This window comes from Pogona vitticeps, chromosome 2 (assembly GCF_051106095.1).
Source record: "Pogona vitticeps strain Pit_001003342236 chromosome 2, PviZW2.1, whole genome shotgun sequence".
In the NCBI taxonomy this organism is placed as follows: Eukaryota; Metazoa; Chordata; class Lepidosauria; order Squamata; family Agamidae; genus Pogona; species Pogona vitticeps.
In genome coordinates this window covers 182,272,027-182,297,479 of record NC_135784.1, presented here as the reverse complement: position 1 = coordinate 182,297,479, position 25,453 = coordinate 182,272,027, and the positions used below count along the sequence as shown (strand labels likewise).

Sequence of the window (25,453 nt, the reverse complement as noted above, 5' to 3'; positions counted from 1 at the left end):
TCCATTACTTTAAGGTCACAAATATTTTTCCTAGGTTTTCAGTAGAACAGGTATTATTTCTGAGAATTGCTCAATAAACTCTTAAGTTCATCCAAAGATACTGTGTTTTGGTGCTTGACATAGAAAATCAAAATACTCTCCTCATCTGGTGGCACTAACTAAAATGGAGTACAACCTGCCCAGAAGTTTAACTGTGCAGATTTCTTCAATGTGAGCAAGAGATGTGCAGGAGCTTTACGACATTGCTGTTCAGCTTCTGTTCCTTTCAGATATGCTTGTGCAGGAGAACATGTACAGCCCCATGTACTGGCTGCTGATCCATTTCGGAGCTGAATTCAAAGTGCTGGTTCTAACCCTAAACAGCTTGGGTCCACACTATCTAAAGGGCTGCATTTCCCTTTAAGATCATCAGGAGAACCTTTTCTCGTGATCCCACTATTGCCAAAGGTGCATTTGATGGAGACACAGGATAAGGCCTTCTCTGTTGGTGCTCCCAGACATTGGAACTCCCACAAAAGGCAAAGCAGGCCCCGTCTTTTCTGTCCTTCCACAAGCAGGTGAAGACCTTTCTCTTCAGGCAAGCTTTCCCTCAGTGACTGGCTGCCTGAGTGGGGTATTCAACAGACTGTGTCTTACTGGTTTTGGTGGTGTTCTTGTTCACCATGTTGTAGTGCGATATTATGACTTAGGTCTGACTCCTACTCTTCTGCATGTAATATTGCTTAAAATTGACGGCTTCTACAGATCTTTGTATGAATAGCTGCCTGGTCCTGTTGATTTCAATTAATTCAGGTTGTCCAATTATTCCTTCACCTTTATCCTGGCTTTGTAGATGTTCTTCTTTCTTGAGAAGCGTGACTGCTTTCCTTCTTTATCAGAAATGAGGCAGTACTTGAAGCTTATGTCAGTGCTTCCCTTCCAGGCTGAGCAACTTGCAGATAACACAGGTCCCCTGGCCATTCTCTCTGAGCCCCATCCCACCCATCCCTCTCTCTTGGAAGAAAGAGCTGATTTGGGTGATCCCTTGGCTGTCCCATACACCCTCAGCCAGTCTCTCCCCTCAGCTGTGATAGAGAACAGGGTCCCATTGCCACTGAAGCTGCCAGTTCACTCAGCTTTCAAGCAAGGAACGGTGTGATGGGATGACGCCATCTTGTCTCAAGCAGGAAAATATCTTGGGCTGGTTCTGCCCTTAGAGTAGCTTTCCTCAACATGGTGCCCTACAGGTGCTTGTGACTTCAACTGACTTGCACCCCTGCTAAAATGGCCGATTTGGAATGCTGAGTATTGTACTCTCACATCTGGAAGACACTAGATTGGAGATGTCTGTCCTAGGCAATGAGCTGGTTCAGTGTATTTAAAAACTTGCCAGTTTTTGAGCTGTGCGACCACTTTCAACACTAGGAAGAAGTCTGGTGTCGGTAAATGATACCCCAGGGAAACTGTTGGAGCCTTACTGGCATTGCTGCCTGTTCTGGGCTTCCCCAGCCAGGGAGCTACAAGGATCCAGCTTATGTTTCTCACCTGGGTAGCCATATATTGGACGTACCATGGAGACGTCTAATTGGTAGCCTTTTGCTAGTTGCTGCTGCGACTGCTGCCAGTACCAGATAGGCCTAGGGTCGCAAGGAATGGGGAACACGGACAGGAAGGCATTATGATGAGGGCCTTCTGACATTCAGAGCCAGTCCAGACTGGGCTGCCGGGCTTATTTGCAAATGTTGTCCTGTGAGAGCAAACCCTCTTGGAGAGGGAAATGATGGGAATGGAAATAGGGGAAGGAGTTGCTGAATGGGGCTAAAATGGCTTCAGAAATCATGTGGTTGGTGCAGATGTGGATCGCTGGAAACTGTTAAGGGTAAAAGTAAAGTAGAGGGAAGAGTTAATCCTGTCTGAATGGAAAGAGCAAATTACAGGGTGAAAGTTGGTTTTTGGATTACATAAAGTATATATGCATTTGGTCTCAGGAGAGAACGGGTTAAATCCAGGGGACTCTGTCCTCTTATGGAGGGTTTCCCAGAGTCCCAGTCCTCTGAAGAGGAGGGCAGTTGCTAAGGAGACTTTTGTTGCTATGGAGACAGCTCTGAGGCATAGCTGATTGGCTGCCAGCGAATGACGAAGATGCCACATCTATTCTCTCCCCCCCCCCAAATGCTTGTTCTCTCCCCACCTCATCATCCCCACAGTGGTTCTGCTACATGCAGCTTTTCAGGAAATGGGCTGTGGAAAGCTGGAGGTGGGGCAGGAATGGGGTAGGCAGCTTTCCTGAGGGAAAAACAGGTGAAATGAGAGGAAATGAGGAAAATGTTTAGAATGGCTGAACAGTGAGAAAAGAAAGGGATGGGTAAACATAGTGTGGAAAAGACTGGGGTTGTTCTGTCGCTGGGCAAGGGACTGTGCCGTATCAGGCATCTCAAGGTACAGCCGTATCAGGTGGCAAAATCATTCCGAGAAATCCCAAATATAAAAAGACAGAGAATTAGGATGAGACCTCCGTGTTGCACTGCTTTTACCGATTCCTCTCTCCCATTGGGAACCTGATCTCTGATAGTGAAAATGTGAGGTTGTGCTGGAAATATACAAACACTGCCCTCCCAATTTCTGCCCCAGTGCCCGCTCCCGCTTGAACAGAAATTGTGCTGACAGTTCCGGACTATAGTAGGAGAGTGAGATGCTGACCAAGTTCTCACAGTTAGCAGCTGGGATGGTAAACTGTGTCATGGATGGTACTGCTTCAGGCTGTGGGTAGGGGCACACATGATGGAAGGCTTCCCCATAGAGAAAATTAATCTGCATACAAAAAGAAAAACCTAGCATGTCAGGAAGAAGGCTCCTGAGATTTTCAGTGGAGGGCCTTCTCTCAGCCCCACTGCCTTCACCAGCATGTTTCATGGGAATGTGAGGAAGGGCCTTCTCTGTGTCTGCTCCCAGGTTGGAACGCCCTCCTGTGAGGGGCTAGGTTGACCCCTCCTTTCCTTCCCTTCTGCAAGAGGTAAAAGATGTTTCTGTTTAACAGGCTTTCTATAGGTATTGTTATGGTAGCGATGATGTCATCCGCCTGTCATTGCTGTGGCTGGAGTTCATCTGCCTATAGCATGACGGGAGGTGGGACTTCAGAGGGTGGAGCCATGGTATTTAAGGGGGGAGTGAATGAGGTGTGAGTCAGATAGGGTTTAGATAGGGACTTGGTTAGGGTCTGGTTAGGGACTTAGGGAGTTAGGGCTTATACCCGTCGTGTAGTACTGTGCTATATTTTGAGAGAAGGTCTGAAAGAGAGTGTGTGTGTGATACTTTATATTGATTGCCATATTATTTCGTTGATACAGTGATTTACCATTTCTTCTGTTATTCTAAATAAACACAAGTTTTTATTTTAAAAGTCATTTATTTGCCTGAAGAGTCTCAGATGAAGGAATGGTTGGTGGCAGCGTGAACAAAGTGTGTGTATGTAAGAGTGATGTGACACCTCCTTTGTGACGTGAGAGGAGGCCGTCACAGTATATTAGGCATTAAAGTTGAACTCTCCCTGAGATTTTGACTACTGTATTTTCAGGCATGTTTTAAAGTATATCTTCCATTTTGAGATGGCTGTTTTTGTTCTGTTGTCCTTCTAATTGATTTTGAAATTGAATAAGTTATTGTGCTTTTAACTTTACTTGTATTTTAACTATTGTGAGCTGCCTTGAGTCACTTTATGAGATAAAGAGGGCATAGAAACTCTGTAAATAAAATAAAATAGGGCTAGGATAGAATGCTTTTCATTGCCATGCATCTTTTCTGTATGCCTGGATTTTTGTTTTCTGTTTCTTTTTTTGTTTTGTGTTCTTTTGTTTACAGCAAAGTATCCTCTCGTGTTTATTTTGAAGTGTTACAGCTCAAAGTCTGACTGCCTCTTCTATTATGAGAGGCTACAGCTGATTTTTTTTTACTGAATGGTAATTTCAACGAGGCACATTCAATGACATGGGAAGCCAGTTGTCTATAGTGACTTGTCCAGTGGCAAAAACAAAAAAACAAAATCCTATACTGCTCGCCTCTGCTTCTGCAGTCCTATAGTCAGGAACTCTTCTATGGCTTTTTTTAAAGTCTCCTTTCTACTGTGGTAAGGAAAATACTGATGAACCTGTTGGGGACCTGTTTTTCTGTTGAGAATCAATTCTACCAGAGGCAATACGACAGGAACCACGTGGCAATGGTGGGTGGGTCCAGAGCCTTCTTTTTCTCTCTTCCTTTCTCTGCCATCTGCATCTTTCTTCTCTTTCTTGCCATTCTCTTCTGTCTCTCTTTCCCCACATCCTTCTCATGCACTTTCTCTCACCCACCCACCACTCTCTAGCAGGCTGCTGGAAGAGGACAGATCACACCTGCAGGGCCTTGCCTGATGGCTTGGGCAGGGCTTTTGAAACTAGGCCAAGGGCCAGAGAGTTCCCCCTTCTTCAGCCAGAAGCCTGCCTTGGTAGGTGAGCACTCAGTGAACTGCCATTCACCAGCATCTGGGATATAGCAAGGCCTGAGGGTGAGGAAAGTATGGCCCCAATTCTGAGGGAAATTGGGATAGGAAACAACTGTAAGCCTGTACTGTTAGGTCAGGCCCAGAGTTGGAAGTAACCTGTTACAATTCACCTGTAATTACTTCTGGAGGGGAGGTGTGGTTGTGAGGGCACAAAAGCAACTCTGTTGCAAAGTGAGATAATGGCCTTTAATGCTGTTTTGTAACAGTGTGTGATAAGCAAATAATACTTTTTCTGCCCTTGTTCCCCTCAAGGTGCAAGTTACTTCCTTATAAAATACTTCTAAAACATCATTTGAGGAGAATATTGGCCCAGTGGGCTCCTTTTCTATCTTTAAAAGTTTTGTAAAAACGTTTCAAAAAATAGCAAACTCACTGTTAACTTACTGTTAAGGTAATGAGTAAGTGTGTTAAATAACAACTAATGCCAACGTCAGAGGGTTTTTTGGTTAAATAAATTCTCCAAGCTCTGGATTCTTTATTTGATTCAGGCTAAAGATAGAGTTAGGGTTAGAGAACCAATGCTCACTCTTTACTTTGCATGAAGTGGGGCCTCCTGTTGAACGAAACACCTAGTTAAAGGGCCCAGCCACAATTTGGTTGTGGCTTCCACAGTAGATCTGGGATTGGAGTCCAAGCCTTTCTCCCTGCTCTGCTAATTCAACCCCCTGTAAAGTGGTAGATCAGGCCAGTGCCCTGAGGCAGCCCTCAATGTAATTACAAAAGGTCTCTGCAAGCAGTCAATCCAGATCTCTGGTAAAATTGATCTGGCCCTGTTGCAGCATGCAAGTTCAGGAAGGAGAAAGTATTGAGGATAACACACAGGGAGGGAGGGAGGGAGGGAGGGAATGGCCTCATTGATTCTTACTTCTGGCCCTGGCTGTCATTGACATTGTAGGACCTAACAGATTGTTCCCAAAGGAAAGTAGCCTTTAGTCCACATTGTAATTTTTTTTTCTGGCAGCAACAGACACTTGTTGATGGTGATGGAGTTTTGTTCCTTTTGTTTTAATCATACAGAATATTCATGCTGTTCAGGACGCTAAGGCTGAAATTAAACATATATTTTAAAGCACTTCAATTATCACTTGGAAATCTTCCCTCACTTCAGTTAGTTGTGAGCACTTTATGTGGCATACACGAAACCTGTTTGTTGAGACCACCTGCAAAACTATGTTTGGAGGGAGTGGGGAGTATCGGAAAAGGGATGTACTTTTTAGTTTGTAGTGATGTTGTACGGTGATCACTCAGCCTGTGCTCTGGGAGGCTAGTTAGTCGATAATGAAAAGGAATAGACAGGAATGAATCTGGCAAGCTGCACAGATAGACTCTGTGTGCAGGAAGTTTTGAACCCAGGGTCAAGATTCCGGTTGCAAGAAAATTTGTCTCCCAAAGTGCTCACGAGTGTTGTCCCCCTGGTGATTTTGTCATACAGTATATCTGATGCAGAGAGCAAGTCTTGGTTAAATATACATTCAGCTGACTGTGGCACAGCATTTATGTATTACTATCATCTAGCTTCCCTTGCGCAGAAAAAACATGTGACAGTCTTCGGCTATTTAATTCTTACGCTGAGGACGTGTGCCTGAGTGGCAGCTGCCTGTTCTTCAAGTTAATTACTCTTCTGTGATGTGGAAAGTATCTTGGGAGAAGTATTTCAATGGAAAAAGTTAGATACTGTTTTCCCTCTAGCCTCCACAATCCCCTTGGGAAGCCACCTTGGGCAAGCTGCAATAGCTATCAGCATTGGGACTTGAGAAAGAGTGGTCTGACTTGTAGCAAACGGTTTCTGGGAATCAGACACATGTGGAATGGGGAACAAGATGTTGTTAGACTGCAGTTCCCATCATAGGTGATGCTGCTAGGGATGCTGACAAGTGTTATAGCCCAGCAATATCTGGTGGGTTATACATTGTTTATCCCTGTGATATATCAAAAGAATTTACCTTTCCTGCTCTTTAAGGGCCTTTTGGACAAGCCCCAAATGGTCTCTCTGCTTCTCTGTACTTCTTTACAAGCTGATTTTCTTAACAGCTCCATAGTCAAATAAAGAATTATTTTAGTTATTCATGCACCAGTTGTTTTATTAAATTTGCTTTCTACCCTTCCTCCAGAAAGCTCAGAGGATCATTTTGACCTCACTCTTAAGGCAAAATTGAAATAACCATTGTACGGGGGTGAACTGGATCACCTTCCAGACCCCAGTGCCTAAGACACTATGGGTGTTTCAGTGCAAAGAGAGGAAAGCCAGGCGATTGATTCCACACGAACTTGCTTTCCCAGTTATGAGTGTGAACAACAAGAGGGAGATAACCCCTATGTTAACTCATGGAATAAAAATAAGTAAGAGACTGTGGCTTTGAGCTAGAGGCTATGCATTGGATGCAGAAGGTCCTGTGTTAAATTCCCAGCATCTCCAGGTAGGACTAGGAAAGGATTCTACTTGAACCCCTGGAGAACCACTACTAGTTGGTAGTGTTGACAGTCCTGGGCTAGATGAATCAATGGCCTGACTTAGTATAAGGCAGATTCCTAATGCCCCTACTGCTTGGTTGTTGATAAAAATTCCCCTGCCCCAATGGTCTCACTTCTCAACTGGGACTCCAGGAGTGGTCACCTTCAAGTCCTCCATGGTGTGGGGTCATACATTTCCCTCTTCTGCTGTAAGGAAGAGACAAGTGGGAACTGCAAGGATGGGCCAAGGTATAAAAGGCACAGGGTAAGGAACAGCCTTTCAGTGAGGACTGTAACAGTCTACTTCTGGGATTGTCAGGGCCAGGGCAAGAGCGCCAGCCTGCAGCATTGCTATATGGCTGGATGAGTCCCTGCAGCAAAAGAAGTCAGTGGCTCTGGAACGGAAAAGTGTGGACCTTGGATCATGCTTCCAGCTGACACTGGAACAGCTGAAGCAGCCTCGTGGAAGCCCTTCCCTCCTCCCCAGAAAGTGGCTTTTCCCTTTAGTTTTTCCCCAAGGCTGCAGCATTGTGGCGGCAGTCTCTAGCATTTCCCATCTCGGCTGATAAGCCGATGAGTCACCTCAACTCTTCTGCTGGGGAGCAACATCCGGGAGTTTTCTCAAGGACAAAGTGGGTTTTTAAATGAGAGCAATGTCAAACGCAGAACTGGGGAAAGCGAGCCTGTCCTTTTACTTCAAGTACACGGTACTGAGTTTTCTGCCACTAGGCCACAAAAGGGGAAATTTAGGTTTTTAGAACCAAAGGAAGCCCAGGTTCTAAATAAGATGAGGTGAAATGAAGTTGATCACATCAACATTGTTCCTCTCGCCCCCGTAAAATCTTCAGAGACTTCAATACCCTTTGAGCATAACCTTTTTTTTCAGCCAGAGGATAAAAGCCTATCACCATGCCCTCTCCCGCAGTAGTGGTCAACCCACAGATGTGGGTCAACAGATCCTCTCAGGTAGTTCTCTGTAAACCCAAAGACATTAGGGAATGTACCCAATGTACTTATTGGGTCCTCAGGTCAGCACTACCACCACTTCTTCCATCTCTTCTACTTGTTGCTTTGGTCAGAAACCTGACTTCTTTCCTCCTCATCCCTCCTTGTGTGCGAAAGAAGACGGAAGAGCAAATAACTTCTTGTTTCTGACCCCCACCCATCCTCTGTTGATCCAAGTCCTCCTCTGTCTTCAGTTTTTGCAGAAGGTTCTTGCACTGCAAATTTTCTGCACTTTAGATTCCAAAGGCACCTTGCCTGGCATACAAATGAGGCTTCCATTTTGTTCTAGTTGGCCATTATAGGTATAATCATGGTTTGGGCAAGCATTGGAACTGATGAAGTCTCAAAATGCCCCCAGGTCTGGCATCAGAGTAGAAGTTTGGTCGGAAAGAATGTGTTAGAATTTCATGGCATCGCTGAGATGTTCGAAACCTTTTGTCCCTTAGATATTTGGGACCATAATGTTGATAGGCAAGTCAGCTTGAACCACAAGCCTCTCTGTTTATGAGTGAGGATGTATCTCTTGACCTACCCTGGTCAATTAGTTTGAAGGGGCTTCTGTACCAGAGCGGCTGGTTTCCCTGCCCCTTTCCCTTCCTCATCAGGCAGGACAAAGAGGTGGCACACAAACTGGATTTAGGCCTGGCATCCCTCTTCACCTCAACCCCTATTTTCTGTGCAACTGAAGCCACATTGCATCTTCAACAGGCCAATGTCTATATGTTATAAGCATACTGGGAAACTCATGGTGGTAATCGTGAAGTAATCAGAGCTATGGGGAGATGCGTCATTCCTAAACCAGAGCTTATATGCAGTGGAGGGTAGGGGGTTTCATGGTTAGACTGCCATGGGCTCTGTAACCGGACCAAGAACATCAGAGAGCTTATATAGATGTTGTCTGTTATGCAACTGGGTGGAAGACCATGGGAACTCTATTTTAAAGCAATTTCAAATTATTATTACTGCTAACGTTGGTATTATTAGCAGCTGGGATACCATTCCACTAAAAGGGAGGCATAATTCTGAGTAGGCTCAAAGCCATATTCTTTAATATCTAATCCAAGATTCGACTGCCAGAAAAGGAGTATGTTTTAAGAGTGTTTTATTTTTTTAAAAATGTCATCATAATTTAGACCAGCCTTCTCCCACTTGGTACCTTCCAGGTGTGTTGAACAGCAATGTTTCATCACCCTCAACAAATAGGGCTATTCCATGGAAATGTTCTGCCATGAGATGATGGATACTATGGCCCTGCACATCTGGGAAGGCTAATGGTTGGGATTGGGAACGGCTAATTTATCATTTAAAACCCTGTAGCACTAAAGTGGCACACACATGTTCAAGATGTAAGATACATGTTGGTTTAGCTACTTTCACTCACTCTTGCTCTTGGAGTTATTCTTATTTGCATATACGCACATGAGGCTACATATGCATCCACTCTCCATTTGTGGGACTGTCCTTGTACAGACTGTAAAATGCATATAGCCATACAGAATTGCCTCTGTACCAAAATGTATACATACATCTGCACATTTGTACACAATCATTCACACCAATGGGTGTGTGAGAGAAGACCTATATATATTAAACCTCTCTTTCTTGGTCTCTGTCTGATAGTTCAAAAGAATGCTGAACCGTGAACTAACCCACCTCTCTGAAATGAGCCGCTCTGGAAACCAGGTCTCTGAATACATTTCCAACACCTTCTTAGGTGAGTACAATGGAACCATAACTTCGGATTGCCAAGGCTCTGCTCCTATATCCGTGTATGCTCTTACATTTTTTTATTACGATACATAAAGCAGTGTTGTAAGATAAAACTGGTTCTCCAAATGGCAGGGGACGGGAAACTGGAGGCAGCATCTGTGAACAAGACATTCCAGTCCAGTAGAATCAGGAAGATTAGAAATACAAAAGAAACCTATCTACTAATATGTCAGTGTCAGATATGATGTTCTTTTACACAGTACTCCTCCACAAGATTTACAAAATGTAACTGGCATCAATTGTTGATTTTCAGCTTATCAGGGCTTTTAAAAAAAACAACCAAAGATTACCTTCTTCTAGGGTGGAAACATGTGCTTGTGTGGCATGTGTGAGAAAATAATTAACTTAAGAGGATATCCCATTAGTTCCTTATTTTGCATTTTTTAAAAAATCATGAAAACTCTGAAGTTCTTTAATCTTGAAATTTCTTTGTAGTTAAATATTTCAGGAATTGACTCTGAAGGCTATAGAATAAATTTCTTCAGTTGATTGCTGCAGAGTGTGATTGAAATGTTTCCAGACTTTTAATCTTTGCCTTCCAGGGGGGAGGGAATGGCGTCCATGGCACTATGGTGCCACAGTTTGTATTCGTATCTCCATGTATAGGTTCCCCTTGACATTTAGTCCAGTCGTGTCTGATTCTAGGGCATGGTGCTTGTAACGTGGCTGAGCCACTCTGAGGTCACCTCCTACTCAGGCCTCTCGGAATGCCCACCACGCCACTAAACACTCTTGTTGCCACCAACCTTTCCTTTAAATAAAAAGGACAAGGGTTTCTTTTTTTAAAAAAAATAAAACTTGGTTTATTGATTACAAAAATAAAATATGAGAATCACAGAAAGATAATCACTTCGTAAATCACTTTCTTATTTTAAATCAACCACATAGATATTCCCTCACTGACACTCAGGCACGCAGGCCTCTTTCTCTCTCACACCAGATCTCTCCAGATCTCACTCTCTCACTCAATCAATCTACTCTCACACACTCTTCACCCCCCTTTTTATACCAGCTCATCCCCTTCAGTTCCACCCTCCGTCACACCATTGGCTGATGATTCACTGTCCAGCTGTGACGGACAGGTGAGGACAGGGCTGAACGTTACAGTGCTCATCTCCGTTTCCAAGCCGTAGAGCCAGCGTTTGTCCGAAGACAGTTTCTGTGGTCACGTGGCCAGTGCGACTAGACACGGAATGCCGTTACCTTCCCACCGTGGTGGTACCTATTTATCTGCTTGCATTTTTACATGCTTTCAAACGGCTAGGTTGGCAGGAGCTGGGACAAGCAACAGGAGCTCACTCCTTGCATGGATTCGATCTTTCGACTGCTGGTCTTCTGACCTTGCAGCACAGAGGCTTCTGCAGTTTAACCCGCAGCGCCACCACATCCCTAATTCCCATGGATATGAATAGCCCATGTCTAGTGGAGGCCATCCAGATGCAGGTATGGCCCCAAAATGCTTTGGCATCCAGTTCTGCTGTCTGGAAAGAAAAAGAGCCTTCTGGGCCCTGGTTCAAGGACCATGGTTTTCTTGAGAACAGAGGAGAGTGCCCCACTGGCTCTGTTTGCCCTTATGTCATCAGCCTCAATTGGCTGGGATCACTGGAGTTATCGGGAGAACTTTGATGGGCTGTTATCAGTAATGGAAATGAATAGTCCTGCTTGGGGAGAGAATGAGAACTGAGCATGAAAACAAGAGCTGTGATTTGCTGCAAAGGGGAGCCAAAAGACAAAAAGGGTATTGTTAGGACACCAGCAAGCAATCTCATCGCTCCTGTCAATGATGCAGGCCCATAGACACACATGGAAACCACTTCTCTCTTGCTCCTGCCTCACACTCATACACTTCCTCCTTCCTGGTTTGAGCAGGATTAAGCCATAAACTGACAGTTCGCACTCTACCCCAGCCAGCCAGCCAGCCAGCCGAGGGTGTCCTGCCATTTCTGTGGGCAAGACTGCAAGGTACAGATCACTCTCCCTATGCACCTTCCTCCCAGCTTAAGGACACGTTCCTCTCAGCCTCACCATTGATTCTGCTGGGAAGGACATGACACTAGGATGACTCTCCTCATCCATTGTCAGCTCTGACACCATTGTCGTAACAGTGGTAGTTTTTGGAGTGGAGCGGGGGAGGTGGAAGGGTGAGGGAAGCTTGGGCACTGACCGCTTCCAAGGGCTATAGGCATCCTAAGGATTGCAGGTATCTTTACTTTACTTTACTTTATTTGGACTTATACCCCGCCCCTGTAGATAAAGTCTACTCGGGGGCGGCTTACATGAGTGAGATGTGGGAAATGTGTTTCTCTTTCCTTAAAACTCAAAGCACAACATTTCAGTGCCGATTTCCCCCTCCACACACACACACACACACACTATTATGTTAACTCACCAGTTCTTTCAGCCTTTCGGGGAGGGTCATGATCTTGCTTCATAAGCATCTGCTTCAGTTAGTGAGTTGCAAGTGGGGTGTAATCTTAACTTTCTGTCAAAGTAAGTACTGTACATGAAGGGATGGGTAATATGTAGCTGTGCTGCCAGCTAAGCCTACCTTGCAGAAAGGTTAAATGTTTGGCAGTCCCTTCTTCTCACTCATCTCAAATCTAGTATCAAATAATCTAATTTTATTGTATTTTCATTTCACTCTGTAACATCTGGAACCAGCTCTCGAGAATTCTGAATCCAGGCTCCTAGGTTTGGCAGCTTAGTCATGCCACAAGAGGCTGGCCGAGTTAATTTCACCCTCTTCCCTTTTACAGATTAGCACGGCAGTCCTGTATAGGTCCACCCAGAAGTAAGCTTCCGTTGAGTTCAATGGGACTTATTCCTAAGTGTTTATAGGACTGCAATCTAAAGTTTCAGTTCTGTGCACATTTACTTGTGAGCCAGTCTCAGTAGGACTCGCTCCAAAGTAAACATCCATAGGATTGCCAGATGCTTCAACATCTCATAAAAAGACTATCATATGCAAACATCTCCCTGTTCATCCCATACTGTATCCCTGCACTGTAATGTCTACAGACTATGCTGTGCAGATACCTAAACTCTTCTTGCACACACAGTGACAACATGAAAACAGCGGTGCATCCTCCACTTTTGTGTACAGAGAGGCATATGTCCAGGTGGCTATTTGCCAAGTTCGAGACCTCTCTGTGTAGCCTGGCACTCCTGCCAATCTTGTCTGCACAGCCTTCAACCAGAAAGGAAAGGCGGTGGCTGAAGACATCCGAAGCAAATGCCTTTGTCTGCTGAGTTCTCCAGACAGAAGCCAGGCCTCTGTTGACGTCAGCAGATGCAAATACCCAGCCTTAAGCAAATGTTGATGCAAACTGCCTCTTCAATGGGAGCCTTGTGTGCGAGAGCGATGGGACTTAAGCTGTGAAGACTCGGGCCAAGCGTAACTTTAGGCAAGAGCCAGAATTCACACTCCTCATCATCCTGACCAGCTGTTGTGTGCCCGAGCCAAGGCCAGGCCCGGCCCTTGAGGTGCAAAAGGTGAGAGAAAAGGAAAGACATCACACCCTTTAGACCACTTCGTGTTCAGCTGTTGGGCCTACAGCCAGCCCAGCGAAGCCTAGCGGAAAGCCAGTTGCTGCAGGAAGAGTAACTTGTCTGATAATGTGCCTGGCGGGTCATCCGGAGTCATACATTGCCAGCACGACGGAGCTCGGCCACAGACACTGGCATTCCTAGATGGTTTCTGAAGTTGGCAGAGGAGGTTTTTGTCTAGCAAGCCAGACGGGGAACGTAGGCTGCACATCTGGATCCCATGCTTGGCTGCAGAGCAGGTGTGGATAACCACAGAAAACAAGCAGGGCAACACTTGTTAACTTGCAGTGGGGAATAGAGAAGGCAACCAGAGCTCCTGGCTCTCTTTCCTCCTCTGCCAGTGCCTCCTTGCCTTTCCTGCTTGGCATAGCACGTGCCTCAGATAAGCACATGTGCGCACCTCAACCAGCTCTATTGTAAACTACATGTGGACTAGTGCCATCCTGGAGGCTGTTTGTGTGCCTAGGAGTGACTTCCTCAACCTGGCACCTTACAGATGTTTTGGACAACAACTCCTGAGAGCCTCAGCCCACATGCTTAGTGCTGAGGTATAAAGGGATGGGTGGTACAACTGCTCCTGACTTCTAAAGAGCACCAGATTGGTTCTTAAACGGCATTCAACTAAGTCCCGTTCCCATATAAAGTCCAGAATCCTTTGGGTCATGCAAGGAACTGGCTAGTTAAGGAAGCTGCAGATTGAACTGGGGCGTGGGTCTTTCTGTAGGAAGGCGTTTCCTTTTGCCTGGTGGTCCTTGAGCACCACCTCACTTGCACGAGGAATGTCCTCGGGCTCTGCCAAGCGTGGTAGAAAATCAACTCCGATGATATGGTCATAGTTAGGAGAACCCAGCCAGATGTGGGAGGTTCCACAATGCTTTGCACTGCCTCTTGCTGTGAAAATGTTCGGGGTGCAAGGAGGGAGAGAGAGGCTCTGTACGTCATCTGTTCAAAGTGCCCAATGGCGTATTGATTGGTTTGGGTGTTTTGTGATGCAACAGTCCGATTTCCTAGCAACACAGAGCCCCAGCACTCTAGAATGCAAACTACGACTCAACTTCTGCTTCCTCCTGGAGCTTCTTGCCCACCCCCACACTCTGCCATGAGGCCCCCCTGCCACTGCTGCTCCCGCAGGTACCACTGGGGCATAGCTTTGTCCTGTCATGATGTGACCCACTCTCAATTCCCCATCACCATGCGTCCTCCCCATTTCCTACCCCCACTGGGCTCTCCCAGTGTCCACCACCTACCCCTGGGCAGGCTGTCTCCACCACCCCCTCTCTTCTCTCAGTGGGTGCCACCCACCCATGACTTCCTGCCCTTGGAGACGGTTCTAGAAGAAGGTGGGGGAACAAGGCCCTGCACTCCTGAGGGTGAGTCTTCTCTGCGCAACTGTTGGACACTGTGCTCAGAGCCCTCCAGTGTGAAGCCCTATGGCCTGCCCCTCTCAGGACACACATGAAGCAGGAGGGTACATATTCCCCCTCTTCCCCCCCTCAAACTCAGTGGAGCCCTCTAGTGTTGGCAGAATACAGCTGCATGATACCTTGTTCACAGGTAATAGATTTTATTTATTTTTATTTTATTTATTTGTTACATTTTTGCTACATTTACACCTTACCTTTCCTCCAGTGAGTTTGAAGCTGTACACATGGGTCTTGTGTCCACATTCACAACAACCCTGTACAGAAGGTCAGGTTGAGAGACTATGATTGGCCTAAGGTCTGCCGGAAAGTTTCATGGCTAATTGGGGCTATTGAGCCCATGTGTTCTATATCTTGTCTTCTAGCTATTACACCACACTGGGTCCTTCAAGGGATGGTCCTTGTGTGATCATATGTATCTATGTGAATGCACATGTCTCAGTGGGTTAGGAAGCTGTGGTGCTCCAAAATGGCTGAAATCCTGTTGTGTAGCTCAGGATGCAAAGTGCAGATGACATCTTTGGCACCACCAAACTGCTGTTACTTAAAGGATTCCTTTAACATTTTTGCATCACACTGTGGACAAGTTTCATGCACCTTGAAATTGTCTTTAGTCAGTGGTGAATTTCCTTTAATCAATAGCAATTTCCTGCTGCTGACATCATCCCTGTTGTGCGTGTGCAGCTGTACAACAGGATTTTAGCCTCTGTACTGGGAAAGGGAGTATAAAGAGAACTAAATCTATGAGACGGTGCTGTTATGGGAGGCTTTCTACTGGTGTCTACCATCAGCTCTCTGCTTTTTAATACAGTATTATTTTTAACTACTTGAAGGCTGTCGTACTTGTCCGGAGTGGACCTTTCCATCCTTTCTCATTCTTATTTGGACTTGCCATGCTCACTCCAGTTCCTCATCTTCCTTCCTATTCATCCCGTGCTTCATTCAAGCAGAGCCAGACACCCAGGCCTGCTTCTCCTGACCTGTTCTTCCATCCCACAAGTTGATCGTGGTCTCCAGCCACCAACCCCTTTCTTTGAAAAGTACCTCAGGACCATGGAAGATGCTTTCAGAATAAGAGAGAGAGAGAGAGAGTTAAGAGAAGATAGCATCACTTTCTGAAATGAACTCTGTTTTGCGAATTAGGAAGCAATTCCCCCTTCCTCTTTGAGGACCAAAAGCCATATAATCAGATTGAGGGAGTGCTGGAGGTCAAATTAAATGTGAAAAGGTAGACTGTCCATCAGGAGAGGAAGAACTTTAGGGGTGGAAATGCTTTTTTGTTATTGTTTTACAACTAACCCAAAATAGTCAGCCGGTATGATCATCTTGGCCAGAGGATTTTAGAAAGTGTAATTTTAAAAAATACAATTTCCAGGTTTCTGCAGGATTCAGGTTCCCACCCCAGTGGTGAGCACGATTTGCTCCCAACCATCGAGCTGTCCTCATTTCACTTCTTCCTTCCCCTCCCTCCCTTTTAGGGAGCTGAATGGCATCTGAATTGCTAAGGGACAGGATTCTAGCGAAACCTAAATTTGCCTCAGTCATCCTGGAATCTGTAGCAAAAAACCCGGATACTTTTAAAAGTTACTTTTGTGGACTCCAGCTCCCAGAATCACACAGCCAGTATGTGGAGTCATCCTTGCTTTGGGCTTTTGGGGGATTGTAATCTCAAACAAACTTCTCTAATGGCTGAAGAAACCTTAGTCGTCCTGTCTGTGTGGCTTGACAGCCTTAATTCATAATAAAGAGGTGAGCAAGCCTTATTTGTTTACTTGTTTGTTTACTGTTTAAGCACCCATGCCTGAATACCCCTCCAACACAGTCAGACTTTGGAATGACATTGCATTTGGGAGCAACTAACCCTTGATGTGGGTGGTGCTGTGGGTTAAACCGCAAAAAGCCTCTGGGCTGCAAGGTCGAAAGACCAGCAGTTCGAATCCACGCACCCGTCGCTTGTCCCAGCTCCTGCCAATCTAGCAGTTCAAAAGCATGTAAAATGCGAGTAGATAAATAGGTACCACCTCAGTGGGAAGGTAATGGCGTTCTGTGTCTAGTCATGCTGGCCACGTGACCACAGAAACTGTCTTTGGACAAACACTAGCTCTACGGCTTGGAAACAGGGATGAGCACCGTGCCCTAGAGTGGGACACGGCTGGACATTTGTCAAGGGGAACCTTTATCTTTACCTTAACCTTGCACCACCATGTTGTAAAGAAACACTGACAGAGATCAGTGTTTATGCAGATGAACACTTATTCTTTAGCGCTACTGTTAGTAATAGTAATCACAATAATAATTTGTAAAACCCCCGGTACTCTCCAGTGGGTTCTGGCAACTCACATTCCAAAGCCTATGCATGTTTACTGCAGTGGTTCAGGAGTTTTGCTTCTGCTTATCCTGGATAGGAACTGAAAGCACAGCAAAAGCAAAAACAAAACATTAAATCTAGCAGCAGTGAGAAGGCTGGAGGTCAGAGTGGGACAAACCTAATCCACGTGTGTGCCATGGAGACGGATGGCTCTTTACCACCACCTGCAAGGGTGCTGCTAGGCAGAGAACTCGACACTTAAAAGCATTGTGCAGCTCTTTCATCTTCCCCTCCTGAACAAAAATTCTATAGAAAGGGAAAGAGTTGAATAAGAAGTGAGAAAAGACTGTTGGGTTGGTAGACATCAAGGAGGCATTGCTTGGGAACCATGTAAAATTCCACGAACAAGGAGTGCGAAGAAGCAATGAAAGGTTCCTCTAGAATCATCCTGAATATTGAAAATGTTGTTATCCGTGCACAGCACCGATAGATGTTGGATTCCCCTCTGTTCTTGTCGTTTGCCAATCCCTCTGAGAGGGCACTGTAGGTGTGAGCAGTGGGTTCACGGGGCACTTTCCTTCCAAAAGCACTGAGCTGGTCTTCCTGCGCTAACAGTGAAGCTCTGTAGGGTCCGGCTTTCTATTTGTAGGGAAGACACCTGCGCGTGGCTTGTGTCAGACGTGGCCCCTTCTGCAACTTGTGCCCCCCCTCCTCAAATGCAGTCTCTTTTCATCCTCAGACAAGCAGAATGATGTGGAGATCCCATCCCCAACACAGAAAGAGCGGGAGAAGAAGAAGCGGCAGCAACCCATGTGCCAGATCAGTGGGGTCAAGAAACTCATGCATAGTTCCAGCCTGACCAATTCCAGCATTCCCCGCTTTGGGGTCAAAACTGACCAGGAAGAGCTGCTCAGTAAGGTGAGTTTTGCAGCTGCAGGAAGCTGGCGCCCTCCGGTGGGAAAGAGAAGGAGAGACGACAAAAGTCTTGTTGCCAAGTGAGAGGAGTGTCCTGGCTCTTTATAAACAGCTGAAGGGTTCCATAGTGAAACACCTTGTTTTCATGAATGGAGACTTCTGAGAGATTGAGCAACAGTTAAAGTAAAACTTTCCTGCTACCTGGTGATTTTTAAAAAAGTCTTTAAAAAAAGAAAGGGAAGTACTGCAGGGATACAAGTTAGTTCATCGGGCACCAGGCTTTTCGTCCTCTTTTTTTTATGCTGACTGGGTTCTGTTTCTCCTTCTTTGTTGAAAGAAACTTGAGACTGTAGACCCCACCAGGGCAACATTTCTGTCTAAATTTGAAGCAGATGGACAGTAAGTTACAGGTCACCACTAAGGGTCTCCAGCAGGATTCCGGACAGGGAGAGGCAGCCTTTCTTTTTATTTCCCCTGGTTTACCCAGTTCACATGTCAGCAGCAACAGTGCCCTTTGGCTTTGAAACAGAGGAGCAGCTTCATCTCAGAAAATATATATATATTTGTGCTTGAGCCAGCACTCTCCTTTTCTGTGACTGGGACGTATATGCTGATATAGCCACACATGCGTTTCAAAGTTTTTATTTCTCAGTACCTGCTATCCAGTTTTGAGCTGATTTCCAATTCTTTTATTACATAGAGATCAATTTTACTGGTTGGTTGGTTGGTTGGTTGATGCTTTGAGCTCTCCATTGCATAGAGTGGCTCCATGTGTAGGAGAGGCATCCTTCTTCAAGGTATACTCTTGGATGAAGAGAACAGTGAGCAGAAGCCCAAGGCTAGAAGGCGCTTCCTCCTCACATATTCTCTGAGTGCCTCAGTCCGGCAGAGATAGGAATAAGGTCCAAAAGAGATAGATGCATAAAGAGTTACTGTCGCCCTTGCAATTAGCAAAAAGATAGATAATATTCTAACAGAAGTGAGTAAGCACTTCCTCCCATTTTGTGTTTTATTCATGTAGTGCACCTGGCCAGAAAGGTGATTTACTTGTAGCCAGTTTTTATTTAGATCTCATTTTGTATTTCATCATCCAATCAAAGCCATAACTAGTCACCTTGAAACAGCATAAAGGGCCAGTTTGAAAATAACATTCTTGTCTGAGTACATCATACATTATTGAGCTAGGAACAAAGAGCGTAGCCTCACCAATCCACTCATTTAGTGCCTTCAAGTGTTTCAGTGCTGACCTCTTTCATCAGAATTTTCCATGACTTCCAGAATCAGCATCTGTTTCAGATGCAGGAGACATCTCTGATTTTAAAAGAACAGGCTTCCAACAGCTGAAGCCAGTGTACTAGGGGAAAAGAAGGCAGGCGTTCTGTCTGTTGTGTGGTGTCTGAACTGGCCCCAATAACTCTTTGCAGACGCATGCAGCTCTGCAACAGTTCATGCACCACATTCGCAGCAGGAGTCCATGTCACCAAACATACCTTTTTGGTAACAAGTTTATATGTTTGTTGGATTGAAGCATACATTTGTTGTGTCCCATGCTTAGACATCAAACACACAGGGATCACATGCCCACGTGGTAGCATGTCCTTCCAAGAAAGGCTGGACAGCCCTACACCTGGTTGTCTAATAAACAGATACCTTTTTAAAAAAACTTAGGTAAGCCTTTGGCAATTCAGAATGAAAGCACATTGACAAAAAATGTGGAGAATGCTCCAGGATTAGGATGGCCTGATTCACTCTATTTTCCATTGACTATGTGATGTAAAAGTCTATGTAAATTAGCCCAGAGTTCCCAGAATCCATAGTTTCTTTTTCCCCTCCACCACTGGGACTTCTACTTTTGTGGAATTAAATGCTGTCACATTGGTTGAGCTGATGTAAAGGGGTTTGTAACCATTGTATTTGAAGCCATTCTTGATGGCTGTAGCAACAGTGAGAATGGCAGGGCAGCAGGGAGACTGACTGCCTGTTGAATCCTCTTCTCCCTGCACTTGGTGCCTGGGTCTGCTTTCACCTTCCTTTCCCCTTTCATTTCTTTCTTTTAGAGGCTTGGTAATCTAGCATCAGGGCAGCTAGGTGCCTGGAGGGGAAGGGGAGGAGCAAGGACTGGACAGAGAGAGAGAGAGAGGATGAAGTTTTAGGGTAGCTTTGTTCTGTGTCTGCTACAAATCTAGATAGCCAGAGCAGAGCCATCTTAAAACTTCCTTGCCTCTCTCTCTGCTGATTTCTTGCTTTTATTCTTTCTTTAGTTACCTAGCTGTCCTAGTGCTAGAACAGCAAGCCTTTTAAAAAAATAAGAACAAAGAAAGGGAACAGGAAGGGATGAGGGAAATAAGCGGACTCAGCCCCCAGCTGTGTAGAAGAGAAGAATCAAATTGTTAACAAGCTGCAAACAAGGCTGATTTCCTTCCCTCTGTCTTATGACTTCTGTGTGACGCTGAAGCGAAATAATCTTGGAAAATCTGATTTCCTCAGTGCAACTTCACAGTGGAATGATTTGCATTTCCCCCACTCTATAATTGCACCTTAAGCTAGGTTGCTCTAGAAGGGGCTTCTAATCATGGGCTGGCTTCATAAAATGAGATAGGAATAGAACGCTTTTTGTCTAAGTTGGGAAACAAGCCATGAAGTCTTTAATCAATCACAGTGTCCCATTATAGGCACATAGGGAGATTAGCGCTAGAAGCTTCTAAAGAAAACAGCGTTAAGCTAACTTTAAACAACGGTTTTTCATTGTATATCTAATCTGTTTTTATCTTTTAACTGTGTTTGTTTTGTTTGATTTTACCATAGTTAGCCATTTGGAGTGCCATTCTATGGGAGAAAGGCAAGATATAAATCCAAAAAAATTAAATAAGGAATACATAAGTGGACTCATCTGTAATGATTTTGTCTTGGCCATATGCCAGAGCACTGCAAAGAATTAATAATAAGTGCTAAACTAAGCATAGTCATAAACCTTTGGCGTTGTTCCAGATAGACTGCACAGACTGATCTTCTTAAGGCAATCAATCTCATTACAAAACAAAACAAAACAAGAATTTTTAATCCAGAAAAGACTATGGCCAGAATCCTGTTGCTGAATTATACTTGCATTAGGGAAATCACACAAGTCCTGATGGCAAATTACTGTTCATTAGCAAGGTGTTGGTTTCATTGTTCGTTGCACAGCTAGTCAGATGCATACGCAGAGAAACTACAGCACCTTGTTAATGCATGGCAGTTTATGATCCTGGCCTATTTAACTCTAAAATTGAAAAATTAAGATCAGTTGTACAAATTAGAGCTTTGTCCATGAAATAATCTTTATTCCCTTTTGCTATTGTAAGATAATAAGAAGCCACCTTTCAGTAGTCACTCTGACTGAATTAACAAGAAGAAAATATGCAGTCTATGCTGGCTGAGCCCAAGATTCAAACCACATGGCTGCCTTCGTATCTCACTTTAATGAGTAGAGATAGAAACAAGCCTTATGCACTCATTCTGTTTCACTACTCCTTTTATGTCAGGCTGTCAAGAAACCAGACATGTTCCATAGTAGTTTCCTATTCATCAATCACTCCAGGAAACGGTGGCTAACAATTTTCAATCAATCCTGCATAACCGTTGTTTAAAGTTAGCTTAACGCTGCTTTCTTTAGAAGCTTCTAGCGCTAATCTCCCTATGTGCCTATAATGGTACACTGTGATTGATTAAAGACTTCATGGCTTGTTTCCCAACTTAGACAAAAAGCGTTCTATTCCTATCTCATTTTATGAAGCCAGCCCATGAGTAATCAGGATGAAATTTCCACCAAATACCAGGATATGTATCTGTGTGACATCCTCATTCTGTATAATGGCGATGTTAACTAAAGGGAATGCTTCAGTAATATCCGTCTTACTGAAGCATGTTCTGAAATATAAAAAAAAAGAGTGATAGCTTCCCTTACAAGACACTTCCTTCTATCATCTTGAAACCCATTGTGGGAAAGGTGCACCAACTTTTTCCCTTGACTTGTTTCCCAGGAACTGGAATACCTGAACAAATGGGGCCTTAATATTTTCCGGGTTGCTGAGTACTCTGTCAATCGGTCGCTCAGCTGCATCATGTATACGATATTCCAGGTATGTGTTGTCAAGTTGCAGAATTCCCCCATCTCTCTTCACCTCCACCCTGGCACTGCCTGGCCACTTCGTCCTCCTCTTCTGGCTTAGACTTAAGGAACCTTTAAACCACTGGGTCAGTCTACAAAGCAGTGTAAGTTGGGTTGCAGCTTGAAATCTAATTTCTACAGATTTTTTAAAATAATGTGTACTTATATTTTCATTATTGCAAAAGGTATTGATAACAGCTAATAAAAGGGGATGGAGTATGATTTGAAGATACTTTTTTCTAGGTGACAAGTCCCCATCTCCCTAGCTAGTTTTTGGATATAAGGCATAATTTAATTGCCATAAAAGTTTGAAAAAAGTTGGTCTTATTTAGCAGAAGATCAAACTTCTTGATTCTCTGTTTTGAGAGGAGGAATATAAAGGGAGAACTGGCTGAGTGGCAGATTCCGTCTGAAGAAGGGAAATGGGATGTAGGAGGAAAAAGCAAGAAGTCTGATGGCAACTTCCTTTCGTATGAATGGACCACCACTCTGGTCCATGTGCTTGTAATCTCAAGATTAGACCACTGTAATGCGCTCTATGTGGGGCTACCTTTGAGGTTGATGCGGAAGCTTCAAGTGGTGCAGAATGCGCCAGCCAGATTACTTAGTGGAATGAGAAAATTCCAGCATATCTCTCCCATTCTGGCTGCTTTGCATTGACTGCCCATTCGTTTCCGCATTGACTTCAAAGTGTTAATGATGACATACAAAACCCTAAATGGTTTAGGACCTCGATACCTGGCAGAATGCCTTTTCCCACCTAGATCTACCTGAGTCACTTGCCATAGCCAGGAAAGACAGCTGAGGGGCCTGACGCCGAGAGATGTCTGGAAAGAAAGAACAAGAAACTGGGCCTTCTCGGCAGTGGCCCCTTGACTTTGGAACAGCTTGCCACCAGAGATCTGCCTGGCACCCTCGCTGGGTGTCTTTAAGAGCCAATTAAAAACTTGGCTCTTTAGGCAGGCCTTCCCTCCTGCCAATACTTGATTTTTACTTTCTTTTTTTAGGTTGTTGTTGTTTATTCTCCCGTCTTGGTTATATTATTATTATTATAGTAGATTTTAATTGTTTTAAAATCTGTTGGTGTATAATATATTGTGAGCCGCCCAGAGTAGACTCCTGTCTAGAAGGGCAGGATAAAAATCCAATAATTAATAAATAAAATAAATAAAACTTACAAGATCAGTACATTTATTAGCCACAGACCAAAGCAGAGATGGGCGAAGTGCATCCCGTCCAGATTTTGTTTGGATTGCATCAACCCCCGGTGGCTTTGGTGGCTGGGACTCCTGCGAGCTGCATCCCAACAGCGTGTGGAAGGCTGCATGTTCCCTACCCAAGTGGGCTTGGTCAGACTCCCAGACCCTTAAATCCCAGTGCCACGCGTCCACCCACCTGCCAGGCAGCCCTGGGTGGTTGGGTGTTTCCAGCAGCCGAGGAACACAGGTGCTACCCCGTGGAATGGAATGGCCTGTCCAACCTGGGCAGAAGGCAGGTCTCTTTGCCTGGTGATGTTTCTGTGTGATGATGAGGCGATTTATTTTTGCCCTAAGAGTTGGAAACCATGAAGGGATTTATTTATATACTGTGTATATATTTTACTCTTAGGGAATTATAGCACCTCACATGCTGTGTGGGAGATGCACCAAACATTAGATGACAGCAGGGTCTGAGAAAGGACTCTGGCAGATGGAAGGGAGTGCCGTGGGCTTGGGTAGATCCCTCTTATTTATCCTCCGCTAGTTTACAGTATAGTCAGTAACTGGCTTTTTTTGTTCCCTTCTTCAAAATGAAGCCAAAGCTCCTCTGCCAGTCACGGCGAGGAAGGCAAAGAAAATCTGCCCTAATATAGGGAGCCCGCCAGCTCCCATAGAAGAAGCAGGGCGACCTCCTTCCTGAGCTCACTTTCAATGAATGCTTTGATCCCTCTTTAGGAAAGGGACTTGCTGAAAACTTTCAAGATCCCCGTGGACACATTAGTCACTTACATCATGACGCTAGAAGACCACTACCATGCCGACGTGGCCTACCACAACAGCCTCCACGCTGCTGACGTCACACAGTCCACCCATGTCCTCCTGTCCACGCCAGCCCTGGATGTAAGTTTCTGTCCCCTGAGGTTGATCAATGAGGAGTGGGAGAGGGGGTAGGGATTCTGATTCTGGCTTTCTGTCTGCTCCCCTGGGAGGATGCCTTTCGACAGAGATGCCTCTGCGTGCAATAGGAGATTTGTGGTTGAAGCATCCGTGCTGGAGGTTGCCCTTGACAGGTTCAGCCTTTGGATCCATGCTGAGGCACAGACCTGATATATATTTACTTACTTATTGGCCCAAGGTGAGATTTGGACCTGGATCTCCTTGTTCCAAGTCCAGAACACACTAACCCGTGACACCATGGTGGAGCAGCTAGCTCCCATCCTAATTTATCTCACAGGCCTGTGTAGCTTCCAAAGATGTGTATATGCACTAACTGGTGTGGTGGGGGAGGTAATGCCACTGGCCATGACTGGCTGAGCTGCTGGCTTTTTATATATGATCAGTAGGGCCTCTGCACATTGGCTGAGCAGCTCAGATTTTTAGATAGGCTGGATAATTTGGATGCTTATAGAAAAAGGTGGAGGTTGGGGTGAGAATAAAACAGAGGCCTTAAAAAAACAAACAAGTCCCCTTTTTCCTTGAGAATGGAATGGACAGCACTTGGAAAAGTTATCTTTTTGGATTACAATTCCCGTAACCCCAAAATGAAGGATTTTGGGGATTGTAGTCCACAAAGCAGTTTTCTTCCCCAGCTGGGACAGGAGAGATGGCAAGAGCCAGGAGTCTGAAAGGCAAATAGGGAGAGAAAATGAGCAGAGAGGCAAAGTACACACGGCCAAGAATTGTACATGTGAGGAGATCCAGTGTTTGCCTATTGTGTTGGAACAGGCAGCCAAATCTTGGCTACAGACCTCCAGTAATGAATGTTGGGGTGTGTGTGCAGACTATATGTCAGTTCTTTGTTTGGAGAGTTGGGAGGGGGAATCCAACCAACTACCACCTGGGGGGGAGTTTGAAACCAGACCCCCCCCATGGCATTTGCAACTTGCATTTGAACCCACCTTAAGAAGCAGAGGTGGCACAATTATCTGCCATGAAATTTTGGGACTCTTATATATATTTTTTTTCTGCAGTATCCACACAATCTTGGTACACAGCTTGAGGAAGGCAGATTAACGTTGAAAGCTAGCAGAGACAGGTTCTCTCATCCCTGCCTGCTTGCTTTTACAGGCTGTCTTTACTGATCTGGAGATCCTGGCTGCAATATTTGCTGCTGCCATTCACGACGTGGACCACCCTGGTGTCTCCAACCAGTTCTTGATCAACACTAGTGAGTAGGGC

At 45.0% G+C, this 25,453-nt stretch overlaps 1 protein-coding gene across 7 annotated transcripts in view; it reads left to right on the top strand.

Annotated features, from left to right (window-relative positions):
* Positions 1 to 25,453, top strand: part of PDE4A (phosphodiesterase 4A) — a 510,240-nt gene that overhangs the window by 472,994 nt on the left and 11,793 nt on the right. For all 7 annotated transcript variants that reach the window (XM_078386601.1, XM_020798676.3, XM_020798677.3 and 4 more), the window contains 5 exons: positions 9,590 to 9,683; positions 17,754 to 17,932; positions 21,949 to 22,047; positions 24,011 to 24,175; positions 25,343 to 25,442. In XM_078386601.1, coding sequence (XP_078242727.1) covers positions 9,590 to 9,683; positions 17,754 to 17,932; positions 21,949 to 22,047; positions 24,011 to 24,175; positions 25,343 to 25,442 — 637 coding nt within the window. The remainder of the gene's footprint in view (positions 1 to 9,589; positions 9,684 to 17,753; positions 17,933 to 21,948; positions 22,048 to 24,010; positions 24,176 to 25,342; positions 25,443 to 25,453) is intronic.